A 19,125-nucleotide genomic window follows, 5' to 3' on the forward strand; every position below is an offset into this window, starting at 1 on the left:
GCAAGAAATGTGCAGATAGTTTTGAGCCTACAGGAGAGCGGGATCTAGATCTCATTGCAATCTGAGTGAAGAATTTCTGAAGAGGCGACATCGCTGAGGCATCCAAAGGCAGTGGTGTGCCTGCCGGCTCATGACTTCCTGATGAAATCCTTCCCCCAGATCTGGCACCCAGCTCCTTTCTGACAGATTCGTGCTTGTTGTTTCCCCATATCTGTTGTAAAACACCTTGAGGTTGGGAGAAGTTGCTATTGTAACAATAAATCCATTGGCTCTGCAAATGGTCTCTTTGGTCCTTAGCTTTATTTTAGTGTTTTAATAGTCTCAGTTTAGAGCGGTCTCTAGAGGGGAAACTCAGATATTTGTTCCTACTCTGTAGCACAGAGAAATTCACTGAAAATGAGCAGGGATTAGACAACTTCATCAGATGGCATGTCAGTTTAACCCCTCAGGTGCCACGCCTTGGTTTCAGTCAAGATGGGAGCTTTTCACACAACCCTCTGGCCATATAGGGGCTACTCTCACCATACCCATAGGGTCAGATTCATTGTTGGTGTAATGTCATGCCTTAAGGCAATCAAGGCTTCGATATGCCACTGTAAATCCAGATGAAACCTTACATATGATACACATGGGTATTTCTAATGTTGTGCCATGGGACTCCTGTACTGTAAGTAAACACCACTCTCCCAAAGCTTATTCTAACAGTATGCAGGCAAAATGTCTTTATTATAATTACATAGCTCCATAGCTGCGCATGGCACATTGGAGAAGAGACAGATTCTCTGCCCTGAAGATCTCACAATTAAGATTAGAACAGCAGGCGACCATGGAAGGGGTGTAAAAATAGGTGAGACAGAGGTGAGGACAAGAAGATTGCATGGCCTCATAAGAGGGTAGTGCTGGTGCCCTGATGGCTAGGTTTCTTTAGATATTGTTCAATGACTTGATGTGAGTAGAACTATAGTTCATAAGCAAGCCTGAAATGGGTTTTGAGCAGGGACTGAGGAGGAGGCATGGTTGATGGAGTCAGGAAGGGAGTTTCAGGCCAGGGGGCACCATGAAAGAAGAAAGATGAGCTTGGGATAAAGTACGAAAGGGGACATCCAGATGAGCAGGCTGTGGGGGGTGTGTGTGTGTGTTTGTGTGCGTGTGCATACAGGGTGGGGCGGGCATCAAAGAGTCAAAGGTAGAGTGGTGTGACACGAGATTGGAGTCTGTGGGTTTGTATTGGCAGCCCTCACTCTTCCCAACACTGGGAATTAATGCGGCGCTGTGCCTAGCTGTACTACCATGATTATCTCAAGCATTGTTACCTGTTGCTTGCTGAAATCTGAAGCCCTCCTTCTGTTATAGGGTCTTTCTGAGTCTCCTGCTCCTGGATATTATGCAGGAGTGATGCACTGCCCAGCTCCCATAGGGAAATGCTTTGGGGCTCTTGCTGATAGAGGGGGAAATTGCTCCCCAAACAATGAGCAAGGAAGGAGACACCACAAAACTATGACCTAGAACTCCACCGGTGGGAATGCACCTTCTGGGGTTCACCCAAGATTATAGTAGGCAAAAACTGGCTAAGAAGTTGTCCCAAGGGAGCTTTCAGATGGAGAGGGCCCTTTCTCTGTTGGACTCAGTCACAGTAACAACGTGGCAAATGCCAGATTGGAATGTCACCTCCCAACCCCGTTCCTCATCTGAAATCCGCTTTGGCAATGCTTCTTGATTCCACGAGCTCCCGGGCTGAGGTGCCTCTTGATCAGCATGAGAGGCAGAGCACTGGCCTAGGCTGGCACCTCTCAACATCTACTGGATTCAGTTTTTCATTTAAAGGAGCAGTGTAACTTCTTTTTAGAGCTGGGCAGAATCTGGATGTTCTCTCTGGTCACATTTGTGATCTGGAAGTTGAATCTTTGCTCATGTTTGAATGGGACAGTCCTCTTCAAAACTCTGACGAGCAGTCCATATTACAATATTTATAATCTTGTTTATATAAAACTGTTCTCTGTCTGTAGCCAGCCTTTGTGCATAAATCCTGCTGAGCATAGACTCTTCCCCGCCCCCCTTTAATGGCAGTGAACCTGAAGAATAAGGGTAGCAAGTAATGGGGAAAGAACTGCTTTATAGTTAAGGCCTATACAGTCTAATGCCGACTTGCCCTGGTGTCTCTGACTGTATGATCCTTTTAAATGGTTAGGTTATGTTAATGTCAGCACCTCCAATCTAGCTTCTCTCCTGACTTCCTGGATTCTCTTTCATATGTTTTGGCAGGACTTTTTATTTGTAAACCTCCTTCCAGGAAGGTTGACATTCTCCAAAAGGAAAGTGCTACTGTAGTTGTTACCATAAATTTTCTGCCTGTAACCGTATATTGTAATAATGAGCCAATACATCATTTTTAAAAGGGCATTTTATTTGGATTACTAGTTGCCATAGTTACATGGTCAGACCTGCCATGTGTAGTACTTGAGCCTGCTTATTGTCAAGTTAACTTTCCTGGAATGATTATCGTAGCACCACTGTGAAATTACAGTGCAAAAGAACAGGATGTGTTTGGGTGCATCTTAGGTGAAGACTTTACAGTTTGGGGAGGATAGTACTGAGAGGGGATGTGATGGAATAATGTAAAGCAGTGGGTGGTATGGAGAAGGGAAATTAGGAGCTCTTCCTGACCCTCTCTTAGAATACCAAAATGAGACGAGCATGATGAAATGAAAAAGCAACACATGTAAGAGGTAATTAAGAGGGGTGGCTTTTTTTATTACACAATTAATAATTTGATCAGTGGAACTCCTTGCCACAAGATATCACTGAGGACAAAATCTTAACACAATATTAAAGAGGGTTAGATGAAAAATAACTCCCACAATTATACTAATTAGAATTACACTTTATAAGGCACAAGCCAATCACCAACTGCTAAGACTGATTAGGAAGAAACTTTCCCTGTGGTGTTCCCACCCCCCCCGCTTCATTCCTAGTTCCGTTATTGTAACAATGCACAGTGTAGTACAGAGGGAGCAGAAATGGTGGTGGGTCAGGATGAGACGCGATATATTGATCCCCGAGAAATCGATGGCTATGTGCTGATACGGCCGGTAGTGAAGACGTACCCTTTGTAAAATCTATTTGAGCAGTTGTTAAATACATTCCTTTCATGCTTTATCTGTCATGTCACAGGACACCCCCTAGTGGTGGCTGAGAACTTGGGTTAGTATGCAGTTCATAGATAGATCTAGTGCTAAAGCTTTTTCTGCTCTGCTTGTAATGTTTGCCTAATTTCAGGTTTAGTTAAAAATTAAGATCTATCCAGGTTCTCTAAGGCTTGCAAACATTGCGTGTGAGTCAAACTTACGTGAAATTATGTGGCCATGCATGATTTTACCCCCCTCTCTCCCCATACAAGGCAAACCACAGCAATTTCATCTGAGTGTCCCTGGGATTGTGAGTTTGTTCATCTGCAAAACTCAAAATAAAATTGTATGAGTAGGGCCGTACCAAATTCACGGGCATGAAAAATGCGTCATGGACCGTGAAATCTGGTCTTTTGTGTGCTTTTACCCTACACTAAACATATTTCACAGGGAAGATCAGTTTCTCCAATGAAGGGTCCTGCCCAGAAGAGAGTTACAGGAGGGTTGCAAGGTTATTTGGGGGTGGGGGGAAGGGTTGTGGTATTGCCACCCTTACTTCTGCGCTGCCTTCAGAGCTGGGCGGCTGGAGAGCGGCGGCTATTGGCTAGGTGCCCAGCTCTGAAGGCAGCATCCTGCCAGCAGCAGCACAGAAATAACGGTGGCAATACTATACCATGCCACTCTTAATCTGTGCTGTTGTCTTCATAGCTGGGTGGCTGGAGAGTGCTGACTGAGGGCTCAGCTCTGCAGGCAGCAGCGCAGAAGTATGAGTGTCAATACCATACTATGCCATGTATACTTTTGCACTGCTACTGGCGTCGGCTCTGCCTTCAGAGCTGGGCTCCCAGCCAGCAGCCACCTCTCTCCAGCTGCCCAGCTCTGAAGGCAGTGCCGCTCCCAGCAGCAGCACAGAAGTAAGGTTAGCAGTACCGCAACTCCCCCTCCCTTACAATGACCTTGTGACCCCCCCAATTCCTTTTTGGGTCAGGACCCCTACAATTACAGTACTGTGAAATTTCAGATTTAAATAGCTGAAATCATGAAATTAACTATTTAAAAAATCCCATGACCGTGAAATTGACCAACATGGACCGTGAATTTGGTAGGGCCCTATGCATGAGAGGTGGCTGGGCAAGGGTGGGCAGGGTGTGTGTGTACTTGTGCAGGCTGACAATGATTCAGACACGCCTCTGAGAATTCAAGCTGTCAATTTACATGCAGAGCTAGCTAATAGTTACCAAGATGTGGTGAAGAGCAACCTGGCTCAGTTTGGCTCAGAGACGCACATTATTTCACAGTTTCCTTCTGTGACACTGAGAGACCAGACTCAACTTGGCCTCCAAAAGTTTTGAGGTTTGTCTCCATTTCCTTGGCCAATTTATATAGTAAGTGCTAAGGGATCCTTGTGTATCTGCCAGAACAGATGAAGCCTTCATGCCTTTTGAGATTTAAAAAATAAAATAAAAAATTGATTTATCTGTATCTGCCTTTCAGCCACCTCTTCTACTACTTTTCATTTCAGGGCCACTACCCTAGCTCACCAATGCATGTTGTTGTTAAGGGCACCATAAATTATTACAAGGGAAAGCATTTTAAAATATCGAATCTTTCCTTTCACTGTTTGCTGATTACATTCTCTATTAACCTTCAACTCTGGGTGGAGGCTAGTAAGTTTCACTTTCTGGCTCATGTGCTTTCACAATGCTGCAATGCTTGGGTTGTAAACAATGCAAGGGGACCTGTACATTGAGCAAATTGCTTACCTTACATTTAAAAAAAACAACGATGCTGACAGAAACACTTCTGTTAATCTTAACTTTTTAAAAAAGTTTAGTTTTAAGAAACCTGTGTTTTGGGAGCCTAAACGTGTCTGCCAATGTTGTTTTAAGTATTGACACAGAAAGGGGAATGGAAAACCCATTTGTCTTTATTTGCATGAGATGATTCTTAAATTATTTTTTGTAACAGATGAGATGTGCAAAGTGGTCCCTTCCCTGTCCCTCCCTTTCTAGCCTCATCTGCACAGCCCCCTTGGTACATTCAGGTGGTCTCTAATTTAGCTGCCTGGTTTATTCCTTGTGATTTGATCGTGTGGCTTAGCAAGTAGCTGTGAGCAATTTTAATTTATCTCTGTGTGCTGGAAATTATCTCTGCTTCCTCTGTCTATTTATAATGCACTGTGGGAGACTGTTGAAGTGTAGCAAAAGACAGGCGTGGTCTTTGAAGGCTGTTACTTTGCTCTGAAGCACTTCTGCTTGGCTTATACCACAAAGAATGTTTTAAATGAGTAGCCGAGTGCAGATCTTAAGCCAGCCCCACGATAGTGGTCCACACATCTGCACCTAAAATAGCTCATCTAGCTAGTTGGGCCTTCAGAAATTGGTTAAGAACGGCAAGCGTGTGCAGCTGCTACGTGATGCGTGAATGTATCGACCTCATCAGAATTCAGAAGTACAGTCAGGGATGATCCTGAGCTTTGAGTCACAGAAACTCCTGAACTCTAATGTTCGCTGTGCTGCAGACCTTGGGAAAATCCCTTTTAAATGTTGTGCCCTGCTTCCCCAGCTATCTAATCTATATTGAGGTTTTCTATCGGGCTGAAGCATTTTCCTGGTAAATTTATTTTTATATAGCAGTGTTCCAAGTGTCTTAGGGTATGGAGTTGAGCCAGACCTAGGGTGACCGTATATCCCATTTTGGCCGGGACAGTCCCTTTTTTAAGCCCCGTTCTGGCTGTCCTGACTTTTTTGGCAAAAGTAGGCATTTGTCCTATTTGCTCTTGTCAGCTGGATCATTTGGCAAATGCTCCCTTTTGTCAAAAAAGTGGGGTGCTGTGTAAAGGAATGGTGTGGAGTGGGGGGGGGCATGGTTCGAGCGACCAGCGACAGCCTTGAGTGGGGGGATGGCAGGGCTTGGGCGAGCGACGGGGGCCAGGGAGGTGAGGGAAGTGGCGGGCGAGCAGCTGGGGCCAGCCCCAGGCAGGGGAGAGGGAGAGGGGTGGGCAGGCAGGTGAGCGACTGGAGGGAGGGGCTCAGGCCAGCCCTGGGCAGTATCCCTTTGGGAAATAATGATCACCCTAGCTGGACCCTGAGACTGTCCCCTCATTTACCAAAATGATCCTTAGATGCTTTTAGTGGGAAGGGGATGATGATGATGATGATATCCATGCTAATTCTTAAATGCTTTCCTCCATCCGAGCAGCATAACTTCAGCATTGCCTAGGTTTAGTTTTGAATCAGCTGTTTGTCATCCAGGTGCTGGTTTCCTGTAGACCCCATGACATTGTCGTTAGGTGTGACTGTGAAAAGAGAGAGAACACAGGTGCCACCAGTGTATGGCTGGCCATGGAGTCTGTGTGTTCTCACCACACACAGTTCCATGGAGAGGAAATGAAGGTGCACACTGTGCTGTACCCTCTGAAATCTAAGGTTTTGTTTTGAGGAAGAGAAACTTTCAGCCTTCTTGGGTGCAATCAGTATATCAATGCATGATATGGCAATGCAAGTGCTTTGGAAGGTAGGATTAAAATTTAAAATGAATTGGAGAAATGGTCTGAAATAAATAGGGTGAAATTCAATAAGGACAAATGCAAAGTACTCCACTTAGGAAGGAACAATCAGTTGCACACATACAAAATGGGAAATGAGTGCCTAGGGAGGAGTACTGCGGAAAGGGATCTGGGGGTCATAGTGGATCACAAGCTAAATAGGAGGCAACAGTGTAACTCTGTTGCAAAAAAAGCAAACATCATTCTGGGATGTATTAGCAGGAGTATTGTAAGCAAGACAAGAGAAGTAATTCTTCCACTCTACTCTGCATTGATTAGGCCTCAACTGGAGTATTGTGTCCAGTTCTGGGCGCCATATTTCAGAAAAAGATGTGGACAAATTGGGGGAAGTCCAGAGAAGAGCAACAAAAATGTTTAAAGGTCTAGAAAACATGACCTGTAAGGGAAGATTGAAAAAATTGGGTTTGTCTAGTCTGGAGAAGAGAAGACTGAGAGAGGACATAACAGTTTTCAAGTACATAAAAGGTTGTTACATGGAGGAGGGAGAAAAATTATTGTTCTTAACCTCTGAGGCTAGGACAAGAAGCAATGGGCTTAAATTGCAGCAAGGGCGGTTTAGGGTTGGACATTAGGAAGAACTTCCTAACTGTCAGATTGGTTAAGCACTTGAATAAATTGCCTAGGGAGGTGGTGAAATCTCCATCATTGGGGCTTTTTAAGAGCAGGTTGGACAAACACCTGTCAGAGGTGGTTTAGAATAGATAATACTTAGTCCTGCCTTGAGTGCAGGGGACTGGAGTAGATGACCTCTCGAGGTCCCTTCCAGTTCTGTGCTTCTATGATTCTAGGTGGTACAGTTTGTCCATCACCACGATGGATCTTGTATTGCTACAGCAGAACTAGGGAAAGAACCCAGTTGTCCTGACTCCCAGTTTCTTGTACAAAACACTTCACTTATTTATTTAGGTAGGTAGGTCGCCATACCAATGGATGCTGCTGAAATGTGAATCTGATTGCCCTTGATTTATTCAGTCATGTTTTACTCTGCTAGTTTGAAATGGGCTGAAATGTGTGAGCTGGACTCCGTGTGTGCTTGGCTCATTGCCAGCTCTTTTACCAGCTTCTCTTCCCTCCTCCTCTCCATGGCAGAATGTGGCATTTGGATCCTGCCCAGAAAGCCATGGGAGTGAATGATGTTGTAGTAAATCTGTTTTGACGGGGGATCTGCAGCACATAATATAGTCAGGATGTCATTAAGCCTATGGTGTGCTTGAAGGGACGAATACAGAAAAATATGCTGCAAACAAAACCACCAGCCCCGGAGGTCAGCACCGAGCTTGGAACCAGGAAATGGCTCCTTGTGTAATTAACATCAGTTTCTTTCTTTATTATTAGCTACACAAACAGAAGGTTGGCATAGCTCCTGAGTGATCAAGTTAAACTCTGAACCCTCACAAGCCCACCAGCCCTGGCGCAGCGGGTGGTGGGGAAGTGAACAAGGGTTTCGTTCTCTCTCTTGTATATTAGATGCTGAAACAGAAGATTTTTTTATTTTTTATTTTTATATTTTTTTGCAAATCGGTAAAAATGCTTGGTGGGCTGGGGGTTTATGTGACCATCCCCACCCCCCGATAAACCAATACAGCCGGCTTCAGCGTAACCAGAATTCACCATTCCAAGTATTGAGGTTTTTAATAATGATTTTCTGGAAAAATAACACATGCACGCACCTGCACACCCCACCTCTGACCCGTTTGCTACATTGGCCTTTCATATTAGCAGCATTGCAGATGACTTAGGTAGGGACTTGTGGGTTGATGACCAGGCTCACCTGGCAGTGTGTTAATTGGAGAGGCCTCACCCCAGCACGCTATGCTTCCCAATTCCTGAAGAAAGATTTGAGGCCACACAGCCCATGGTATGTAATGCTGCAGCTGCATCCTTGTGCTCCCTGAATGCTCTGCCCCTCTGAGGGCTTTGTATTGTCCAGCAGAGTAAAAGAACAAACCACCTTCTCTGCCTTCCCCCAAAGTCCCCTTTTAAAATACCCCCCACCTCCAACAAAACAACTCAAAGAAGCTAAAAGGCTGCCTTGTAAAATGCAAACTACTGTACCGGCACCCCCTAAAGCCTCCTGTAGTGACCCTGGAATTCAGGGGGGCAGGCTGGATTCCTCCATTGACAAAGTAAAATAGGGGGATTGTGGAGGAGAGAGAAAAGTAATGGGATGCCAGGACTCTTTGCTGAGACAATGCTTAGGGGGCTGGGAAACCAGTTTGACCAGTAAGTGGAGCCTGGGAATGGCGTGGCAGCAGCACATAAAGGGATGAAAGGTGTGTGTAGATAATGGAAGCTGTATGTGATGAGGTGAACGGGCTGCTTTGTGCTTGACACTAAGTATCCTTCAGTGGATAAACCTACTTGAAATCAGGAGGACGTAGGCACTGATTTCTGAGGTGCATTCTTCTGGTCTTGAGGGGATGCGACCAAGTAACTTAGGTTCAAAAGCATGAGCCGTTGTAGTTTTGCTGTATAAGTGGCAGTGCAAAAAACAAAGCAACTACATAAAGGATGAGACAGTAAAGAGCTGGGTGATTTTTAGTAGCAAGTAAAGAGACTTTTATGCAAAAGACACTTGTCTTGGGAGTATCCTTGTAAAAAATGTAAACGGTTTGTTCCCATGTCCCTTCCTGGCAGCTGAGCCGTGTGCTGGTGGGTAATTGTCCTGATGACCAGAACAGCTTCCAAAAGTCCCTTTGCGCTTTGCCCCTCCCCCTCAAAAGAAGCCCAAATGGTTCCTTCTGAGATCTCTGTGAGTCACAAATATGCATTTCCTGAAATGGAACTGAACAGTGACATTCTGTTGCCTTCTGAAGGTAAAAAGACCGTCACAAAGCAGTGATTGTCCTTCCTTCCATTCATGTCATAACTGGCAGGTTTTGCTGGCTCACTGACCTTTCTTTCTGATGCTGGATCCTTTCCCGAGCCTGGATTACGTGTTCACTTTCCTAGGATGATCATCTTGCTTATTGTGCGTGACAGAATTATTTTTCCTCTTCAGGTGGCCTGAGCCTGCACACGCTGCAAGGTGTAACTGCACTGCTGCAAGGTGTCACTGCACTCGCATTGAAACATTTGCAAGATAAGGGCCTGAGTGTTCAAGCAGTGGCTTTCCCCTGGTGATGCTAAGAGTGGGGATGGTCCATTCAGATAACATAAAGACTGACTAACACCTCACCCAAAAACTGAAGATAATTCTCTCTTGAAGTTTGAGGAGAGTCTTCTTTGCTTATTCCTTCCTATTTATACTCACTGGCTGGAAAGGACTGATCACCTCTTTTGCTGCTGTATTGTCTGCCTTAAATGTTTCAAAGGAGAGAGTTTTTTAAAAGTGGTGTTGAGAAAAGTCTTTTTGTTGAGAGAGAAAGAGAGAGAGAAACATCACTGAATTCTGTGGAATGGGGTGGAGCTATTGGGGAATAGGAGTGAGGAAATAAAGGGAATCGGCTTATAGTTAGATCCGGTGACTGGTGGAATTTCCAAAGCCTCTACGTGACTCAGGAGAACAGTTCATACCCAGAGCCAATTGGCATTGTGCTCCTAAGACACTTATGGGCTTTGGAAAACACCACCTTGCATGTGGCAGGATATGTGGTGACTTAATGAGGTTTGGATCGGGAACAGAAGCTGTGAATTGTAAAGTAATAAACAGGTGTATTAACTTCTTAGGCAGCTCCTTTCAGCCAAAAGAACCACAAGTCATGTGGAGGCTTAGCAAGCTATCTAGTGGAATTGCATCACCCACCACTGAAATGCTGTTGTCGCCTGGGGTGAATTTGGCAGCTGATTAACAGTGCATGGCAACACTGTGCAACAGTTAATGGCAGAATGTGATTCATTTACCCATTTAGACTTCAGCTGGGCTACCATTCATATTCTTCTGCAGAGTTCTGTGGGATCCTTGAGGATAACTCACATCTCCTATACTACAGTGCAGGGACATTGGCTTAGCACTGATTCAGAAGGAAGAATGCCATTCAACATGTGGGGTGAAATGCTGGTCCCACTGAAGACAATGACAAAACTCCCGCGGACATCAGTGGGGCCAGGATTTCATCCCTGGAGTCTCTCTTGGATGGCAGGGTGTGTGCACCTCAATCAAGTACTTTCAAGGCAAGCAGGTTGAGCCTGGGGAAGATCTGACAGGATCCAGGGCTGAGGTGACATGGCTGAAATTATTGCATACTTTTTAATACCTCTGATTTTTCATTTTTTCCCCTTCTCTCTTTTCCCCTACTTCTCAACAGATCTGTCTTCAGCAAAGCGGAAGTTTGCAGATTCCCTAAATGAGTTTAAATTCCGATGTATAGGAGATGCAGAAACAGATGATGAAATATGCATAGGTAAGTGGGAAGGCTACATTTGTTAAGGGGATCTCTCTCTTGATATTTCTGGACCGAGCTAATCAGAGCGCAAGGTGCATAGACATGTGATAGAAATACATGTGAAGTATTGATGAACCCAGAAGCTCCACTAAACTCCTTCCCAACCTGCAGAAACAATATCTTCCTTTTAATCCAGCCCTTGTGTGAAGCCCAGGGAAACTGGAGTCTTGCAGTTTGCCCTGAAGTTGGCTCTGTCAAGCCAAGGGAAAGAGAGTTCCAGAGTCCAGGGCTTCTCATTGGCAATACCCTGCCACTAGCTCCTTTTCTGTTTTAAAGCAGTGCATCTGTCAATCTGGTGGGACAAAGGCCTGGCTAAATATAGCAAGTTCCTGATCCGAAAGAGAAGGCTGCAACCTTCTTGCTAAGAAGTGGTGAAAAAAGCGCTCCTGGCCACTCCTATCTGGACAAACAGAAGGACATGAGGATCCAGTTGGACTTCCCAGGTTGTGATCCTGGTGGTAAAATATGGCCTTTTACTTTAGTGCAAAGGATCAGCCCCTCCTCTAGTTGTTTTTCCCCACAGCCAGCCAACATTAGCCCTCTCCTATCAAGGTTGATCCCTCGGGCTTTTTACACACAAACAGAAGCCTATATAACTAAATTGGGTTTAAGCCTCACCTTTAGTTAGAGTGTCCTATTTCAATTGAACATGAGTTGATGATTTATTTTCTTTTTCGCCAAACCCCAGTTTCACTTAGGCAGTGAGAGGGCTTGTCAGATGAGATGACCAAATGTTCTGGTCATACCTCACATCCTAGGTGAGATGCCCTAGATCCCGTGTGAGACAGACCCAGCAGAGGATAAAGAATTTCCCACTGGGTAGTTCACTTTCAAGACCAACACAACATCTCTTTGTCTGTGGGGCTTGGAGAATAGTTTTGTGGCTGCAAGTCTTAGCAATCGGGTTGTTTTTTTTAATAGTTAACTGTCAATAATCAAGATGAAAAAGAGCTATTGAGTCATCCAGTCCATCTACAAGGGTCTGGGGCTGCAGGACTGCACAATAAACTTGCCAGATGATGGCTCTGCATGTCTAGCAGCCTAATTTAAGGGCCTGTGGGTTGTTTTTGGGAAGATATACTAGGGAAAAGCCAGTTTGGTGTGTATTGTTCCTCCCAACCATGGCTCTGCACAGGTACACCAGCTTTGCTATCAGTGCCACTAGAAAAGTCCAAGGTTCAGAATTTCCTCTTTCTGTCTCTACTGCACAAAAATGTAAGGACAGAAACAAATCTGAATTGATTGGTTTTCCAGGTGACATAAAAGACATAAATTTGCAACAAAGTGCAGTGAATTCGAACCTGGAGCAAACTTCTACATGCAAGGCTGAAAAGTGCTATTTCCTGTCCCCATTAACAATGTAGCTGTGCCACAAGGGAGTTCCATGCATTTGTTCAGAAGAGACCAGCATGCTGCTACTCGTGAATATATTCCAACAAAATTCAAAAACCAGTTCTTTGCTCTTACTAGCAGATCTCAATGAACAGCCAACTTGCTAATAAAGTAAGGATGCAACAGCACAATCTAGCCCGACTGCCCAGTATTTCGTGTTAAGAGTAACTAACTGCTGGAAATCTGTAGCCCAAACTTCTTTAATGTTAGAGACGTTACAGCCCATTTTATATACTGAACCTGCTGGTGTGTCTCTTTCAGCAAAATCCCTGCAAGAATTTGCCACTGTTCTCCGGAATCTCGAAGATGAGCGAATGCGCATGGTATGGACTTTGAGGCTTGTGACTTCTGAGTTAAACCTTCTTCTGTTTGATCCTTTGATAAAGGGGAGGGTTGGCGAGGAGTTCAGGGTCACTATGGTGTTGGGAGAGGCCTATCGTCTGCTCATATAGGCTGGAAGGTAAAAAGGGGCTTTAGGTACCTCGGCCTGAGGTCTGTGGTAAATAGAAACTGATGAGTGCATTGAACTGATTTTGAGATGTGGGCTCGTGGCATGAAACGGGCTGACCCAGAGTCCCTTCACCAGGTCTGGGCAACTTTCAAATGGGTATTAGGTTATATTACGGATGCAGTGTGACTCCTCCTGACCTATGTACCAGAGGAAGAAGGGGCTGGCTGCATGACTTCTATAGGGGTGGGGTGCAAAACGGTTCTGTAAGTCCCTCTTGTCTGTTTTGGCTACGGGCCATTGTATAGCTAACTAGCCAGGATTACTGGGTTTTATGCCTGAAAGAATGGTTATATTTATTCTTAGAGACTGAGTCTTGGCAGCATGCCGGGGGGGCAGCAAGTCACAATGAGCTGTGACTCAATCTAACAGGCCCCACATTGACAGAACACAGGCCAAATTATTCTTTTCAGGCTGTTGGTACATTTTTGCTTTCACTCTGAGAGCAGTGCCTCTGTTGCTGTCAAGTGCAGAAGCTGCTTTAGGCTAAAATACAATGTGCTTCCTTCCTCCCAGCAGTGCGATAACCTGTGGGTTTTCTATTTTGGGAAGGAAATTGGGTCCTCTCTTGTATCTGCAGATTTTCCACCTGGCTGGCTTTATGCTGTAAAGAACGCTAACTCCTTTCATTTTTACATTTGGTGTGTTTAAACTGAGTAACACTGGTGCTTGCAAGATGTGCCCTGGTATGTACTGGCACTGGGGAGCATCCAGGTCGCTCCTGGATTCCTAGACAACGGGAGATGTAGATTGGCTGGGAGTGTGGGCGGGCAGCTTTCTCTAAAAGAATTTGAGGTCACAAGTGTTGCTCAGTGGATGAATTAGGGTTTTGGGGTTTGTGGACTCCGGCTTTGCTACTGACCATATACTTGACTATGCAATGCCTTTGCTCCATATGACGGGCAAATTACCTCCCCCTTTATGTGCCTCAGTTTAACTCCCCTGTGAGAAACAGGGTCATCACCCCGCTTCACAAATGGATAATGTTTGCAAAGTGTTTTGAGATCCTCTGATCAAAGACACAGTGGTTCTTCATTTTGTTTTTTAGATGTTGGACAGGTTTAAACCACTTTGCATTGAAATGTGAATTCCGCCTTGTATAAACGCATAGGAAGAGAAGATCTCTGCCCTGAAGATCTTAACCCTAAATTGGACAGATACAAAGTGGTTAATAACCAAGCGTGTGTGAGTAGACAATGCTGAAGAGATGATGATAATCTGTGCCTTTATCTCATCAGATTGAGAATGCTGGTGAGGTCCTGATCACTCCACTGGAGAAATTCCGCAAGGAGCAAATTGGTGCTGCTAAGGTAGGTCAGCTGTGCTTCCATGCGCTGTGAATTGACTGGAATATCTGCACGTGCTCAGAACTAGAAAGGCCTGAAAAGGATAAAAATATAGTGAACACTTTCCCTAGTCCCCCCGCCCCCCGAAATGAAACTTGATTGAAATGTGCACAATGATGAGCAGCTCAGTTTGAGAGAGCCAGGGGAGTTGTACATGCAGACCGGTACCATCTACTGGACACGAGGTCGTCACCCATGGGAGGGAAGCACTTCCAAAAGTTTCACACCTTCTATTTAAATCCTTATCTGAACATCTCTGCTGTGGCAGTGGGGCCATTCAAACTTCTGGCCCTGATTACGGTCCTGTGGTACGTCTGACCCTGTCTGAAAGCAGGTGGGATAGGACGAGGATCAAGTGCACACAAAGTTAAGCAAACTTTTTTTTTTTTTAATTCAAACCTCAAGCAAAGTTTGCATTACTTAGATGAAGTTCTCAACTGATTTTTTTTTCCTCCAGATCGATTCCCCACATCACATATGTATAACTGGAATGGGTTCAGTTTTGTCCAGGTCTGTTCTTCCATCCCTACTGTGGAACCAGAATGTATTCAGTTTTAATTTAGAAGAGCTTTGCTAAATAGGGCAAATCTCAAATAGATGACAACTGACCCAGTCTCTCTCATGGCTGCTACTGAAGCACAAGCCATGGTTTTTTGCCTCTTTTCTGTCTTTTCACTGAAATTAAAATTGCAGCTTCATCTTCCGTCTACTGCTCTGCTGTTACTATAGCAACCTGTTTCTGCCTGCAGGAAACATAAGCTAATGTGTATGAGCGTCATTACCTGTATTCAGTAGCATATAGGCGCCCCAGCTAGATTAGAGTCCTGTTGTGAAAGTCACAGTGGCTTGGTCTAGTGTGGCAATTCCTATGCTGCGTTAGAGAGAAATCTGTAGCTGAAAAAAGATCCTTCAGAAATGGGCTGTTGTTAGTAGGTACCAGATACTATGGAGAAGGTTGTGCTCTCCCTCAGAGCAGTGCCGTAGCAGGGTGTCAGCTGTGGGTGCAAAGAAAGCAAAGTACCTGTGCGGTTCCAGACCTTGTTAATCTCCATAGACCTTTGAAGGATCTGGTTCATTGTGTTGTGATGGGCTGGCAGTTTATGTGCATTGGAGGTAGCAAGTGGAGTATTTATCCCAAAGAGGGAAAGATGAAGGGCTGGAATATTCCACCAAAGTGTGTGTGTTGGCATTTAACCAGACTTGTAAACCCTCTATAACTTCAGAAGTTTCCTCTGGGATCCTCTCAGTACCTGGAGAGGTGGCCAGGACTTTGGGAAACACTCACAGTGCTGAGGGAGGAGATTCTGCTGCCCTCCTGTATGGTAGGTGTGAATTCTGGTGCTGATGGCAAGAACAACTGGGGTTGCTGGACTTGGTTCCTGACGGTACATTATTTGCAATTAGTCCTTTTTTAGAGCAGCGATTGGAGTAGCCCCATGGCACCGCACAGATTTAAAAACCTTACATTACCAGACTATTTAGAAAGGGCTCTAGAATTTGATGCCAATTTTTCTTACTCTGTTTCAGATTAGTATGAGGCTTTTTTCCTTCTCCAGAGGGGAATTGATCCATGTGTGTGAGATGGTGTTGTCAGCTGGCGGGTGTGGCAACAAAATGGCTTTGGCTGGTAGATGTCAATAATATCCATGAGGTGGCACCTGCCTTGGTAGCACTGGTTATTTTACAGTGCTCGTAGGAGAGAGCTTTGATTACAGTGCATTCTCTATTACTGTTCCCACTGGAATTCCTGACCCACGTAGTGAATGCATTGTTTGTGTGAAATAACCTGCTGTATTTCCAGGTGCATTTGTGTCACTTCTAAGGTTTGAGTTTCATTGACTTTTTTCAAAATTGCAGATCCCACTAAAACCAGAAGAGAAAAATCCCTTTGCGCCCACTTACATCAGAGATGAATTTTGGCTCCTGCTATTGACTGACTTTGTACTTCACTTCCTGGGGACAGTAAAGGAATTTGCAGTTTGTGACTTTCTGCACTGGATTTGGCATATTTGTGGTTTTGCTGGCTGGGTAACCTTTCCCATCAGTAATGCTGGTGTGGAGGGAGGTGGAGAGTGAATTCTGCCATCCAGATGCCCTCAGAAGGGCTGTGAAGAATGTGTGTTTCTGAGGCTGTTTGAAAGTCCCACATTACCATGGTGAGGGCAGTGGAGGATGTAAATGAACCCTAGAGAATGTTCAGAAGCCCAAATTAAGAGACTTTGAAAGCTTTAATTTCTGAGCTGAGCAGGCCCAAGGTGGTGGAAGGATATTTGGACAGAAATAACAGGTATGCCAGTATCATAGTAAGCTTGCAAAGATGCCCAGAATCAAACCAAAGTGCTGCTTAGCAGAATCCAATGATAAAGGAAACTGAGTGTCATGCAGCTTTGTTTTCTTGGCCGTTTGTATTGTCCTATGAGACGCTGTCCTCTGTGCACTCAGGTGCTCTCAGGAATCTGCATCCATGCCCCAGCCTCTCTGTCAATAGACCTTTCTAGTAGCGCAGCTGTTGAAGAATAACTTTGGCAAAAAGCACATTTTTGCTTTCATCTTCTGTTGCCATTTCTTTTGTGGCTTGAGCTTGCCAGACACTGTCCTGTCCTTGGCTGCCTTCCTGGACAAAGCATCTTGGCAGGTCTCAAGTGAGCAAACAAGAGATCATGAAATCTTGATGACCTTTACCCCTTCAAAATGCTGCTCTTTTGCTCAGCCTGGGGTTCACATGTGGATGCAGGCGGCCTGTCATTTGGGTCAGCGTCTCTGAAGTGGAGGAATGGGGGTTCATGTGCGATGGTGGATACTTTTGGACTGATCATGTGGCCTGGCTACTGCCCAGGGTTCTGTCTCCAAGCGTGGCTGGCACACCCACAGAGGGGTCACTGCTGTTATATAAAACAAGTGATTTGCTTGAGTAAAGTGCCTTGTCTATGCAGCTAATTAAAAGCAGGAGCACTTGGGTTTGTGGAGCTTCCCTCTTCCCACTTTTTATTTTTTTATTTTTTTTTGTCCAGTTTGGCACCAAGTGCAGCATGCCTTCTGTGGGCAAGGGCCTCAGCTCGCAGTCAGTCTAATGTGGTCTTCAGACGTCAGTATTTTAAAACTTAGAATACATCCGTCTTCTCTGCTTAGTGCTTTCAGGCTCTCGTGAGCCAGGGTCTAGTGGAGGGGATAAATATGCCAAGGAAAGCCCTTTGAATGCACCTCGTTGATGCAAAGGCTGCAGGTTCATTCCCAAATATACTGTGGAGATGGGGAGAGAAAGGGGAGGAAAGTGGAAGGAGGTGGGTAAAGGTTATGTTGAAGTGGCCATTTGAAGCTTCCAGTTCAGAGAATCTAACTGGTAGATCATCATGCTGAGGGACGCATGCTGGGTTAAGGTGCCACTCTGGTGGGCAGGGTGTTGGCGCAAGGAGTGCCCGAGCATTCTTGGCAGGTGTGTAACCAATGACCCGCATTCGGTGCTGGAAATGTCTCTGGCTCAGCTCTGGGAACTGGTTACTTGATGAGCTTTGGGGTTTGCAAATGGGTAGGAAGTCTCACTTCCTAGGTCACAGATTTAAATCTGACTCTGTTTAGTAGTGGCTGAAATCCATTATATGATGGCTGCTCAGCGGCCAGGTTTGAAACAAAGTAGGGGCCTCACTCTATTTCATTGTGGCTTTAGGAAGTGGATCCATGGCCACAATTAACTGACTGAATGCATCAAGTCCTGGGGAAAACTGGCCCAAGGGGAAAAAGTCATCTAGGCAGGAAGCTACTGTCAGGTTCTGTGTATGTTATTTTCTTTCTGTATTGTAGCATGGTGAACGCCGCTGTTCTTAGTTCTTTAGAAGCGCTCCATGATTTCCCCCCTTGGTTTTCATAGACACATGTTGGTTAAAATTCCTTTGATCTGACAGTGTTACACGGGAACTGTGTTCCCTGTTGGAAATTGTTCGTTCATTCAGCTGACCACAGCAAGGCTGCTGGTGTGCTGAGACGACTGCCTATTGTGCCAACCAGCGTTGTCTAATGTTGTTTCCTTGCACTCCTCTACCTCTCATCTCTTGTCTGGCACTTAGAGTGTAAGCTGTTTGGGGCAGGGACAATCGTTGTTTTGTGTTTGAACAGTGCCGAGCACAATAGGGTCTTGGTCCATGACTTGGCCCCCTAGCTGCTGTGGTAACACCAGTAATATCACTGTCTTGGTGTTGGGGCCCCTAAGGAGTCAGTGTCATGTGACTGCTCTTGATGGTTTAATGTGACAGTTGTTTAGTGATGTTTGGTTTTTTGGTAGGATGCCAAGAAGAAGTACGACAAGGAGACGGAGAAGTATTGTGGTGTCTTGGAAAAGCACTTAAACTTGTCTTCTAAGAAGAAAGAATCCCAACTTCAAGAGGTGAGAGCAAGCTCTGGTTTTCAACTTCTGGCATTCTCCTGAGTCTTTTTATTCTGTGTTTGTATAACATCTAGCACAATGGGTCCTAGTCCATGACTGGAGCTGCTAGGCAATATGATAATACAACTAATAAATAATAATTACTTGCCTTTCTAAAATCTAAAATCAACCAAACCACTCCCCCACCATAAATTCCCATAATTATCCACATTTGTCTCCTGATTCACATAACTGTATAAGCCAGTTGTAAGTCCTTATTAATCTGTCCCTGCTGGATAGCACAGATAGTCCGTTGGTTATTTATTACTTATAATACAGCAGTGCCCTCAGGCCTCAGTAGTGGTTGTGGTTTGTTGATTAGGGTCCCATTGTATTACGCTGCTAAATATAATGATCTAGTTGCTCCTTGATCACCGTTTTACT

The 19,125-nt window shown here is 45.0% G+C and overlaps 1 protein-coding gene across 6 annotated transcripts in view; it reads left to right on the forward strand.

Annotated features, from left to right (window-relative positions):
- The window catches only part of ARHGAP26 (Rho GTPase activating protein 26), a 302,495-nt gene that overhangs the window by 72,950 nt on the left and 210,420 nt on the right, over nt 1–19,125 (forward strand). For all 6 annotated transcript variants that reach the window (XR_005583882.1, XM_039485733.1, XM_039485735.1 and 3 more), the window contains exons 2-5: nt 10,941–11,036; nt 12,732–12,793; nt 14,217–14,288; nt 18,601–18,702. Coding sequence is in view for 5 of the 6 variants with exons in the window: in XM_039485733.1 (XP_039341667.1) it covers nt 10,941–11,036; nt 12,732–12,793; nt 14,217–14,288; nt 18,601–18,702 (332 nt within the window). In the remaining variant the exon portion in view is untranslated. The remainder of the gene's footprint in view (nt 1–10,940; nt 11,037–12,731; nt 12,794–14,216; nt 14,289–18,600; nt 18,703–19,125) is intronic.

This window comes from Mauremys reevesii, linkage group 8 (genome assembly GCF_016161935.1).
Source record: "Mauremys reevesii isolate NIE-2019 linkage group 8, ASM1616193v1, whole genome shotgun sequence".
NCBI classification, from domain to species: Eukaryota; Metazoa; Chordata; order Testudines; family Geoemydidae; genus Mauremys; species Mauremys reevesii.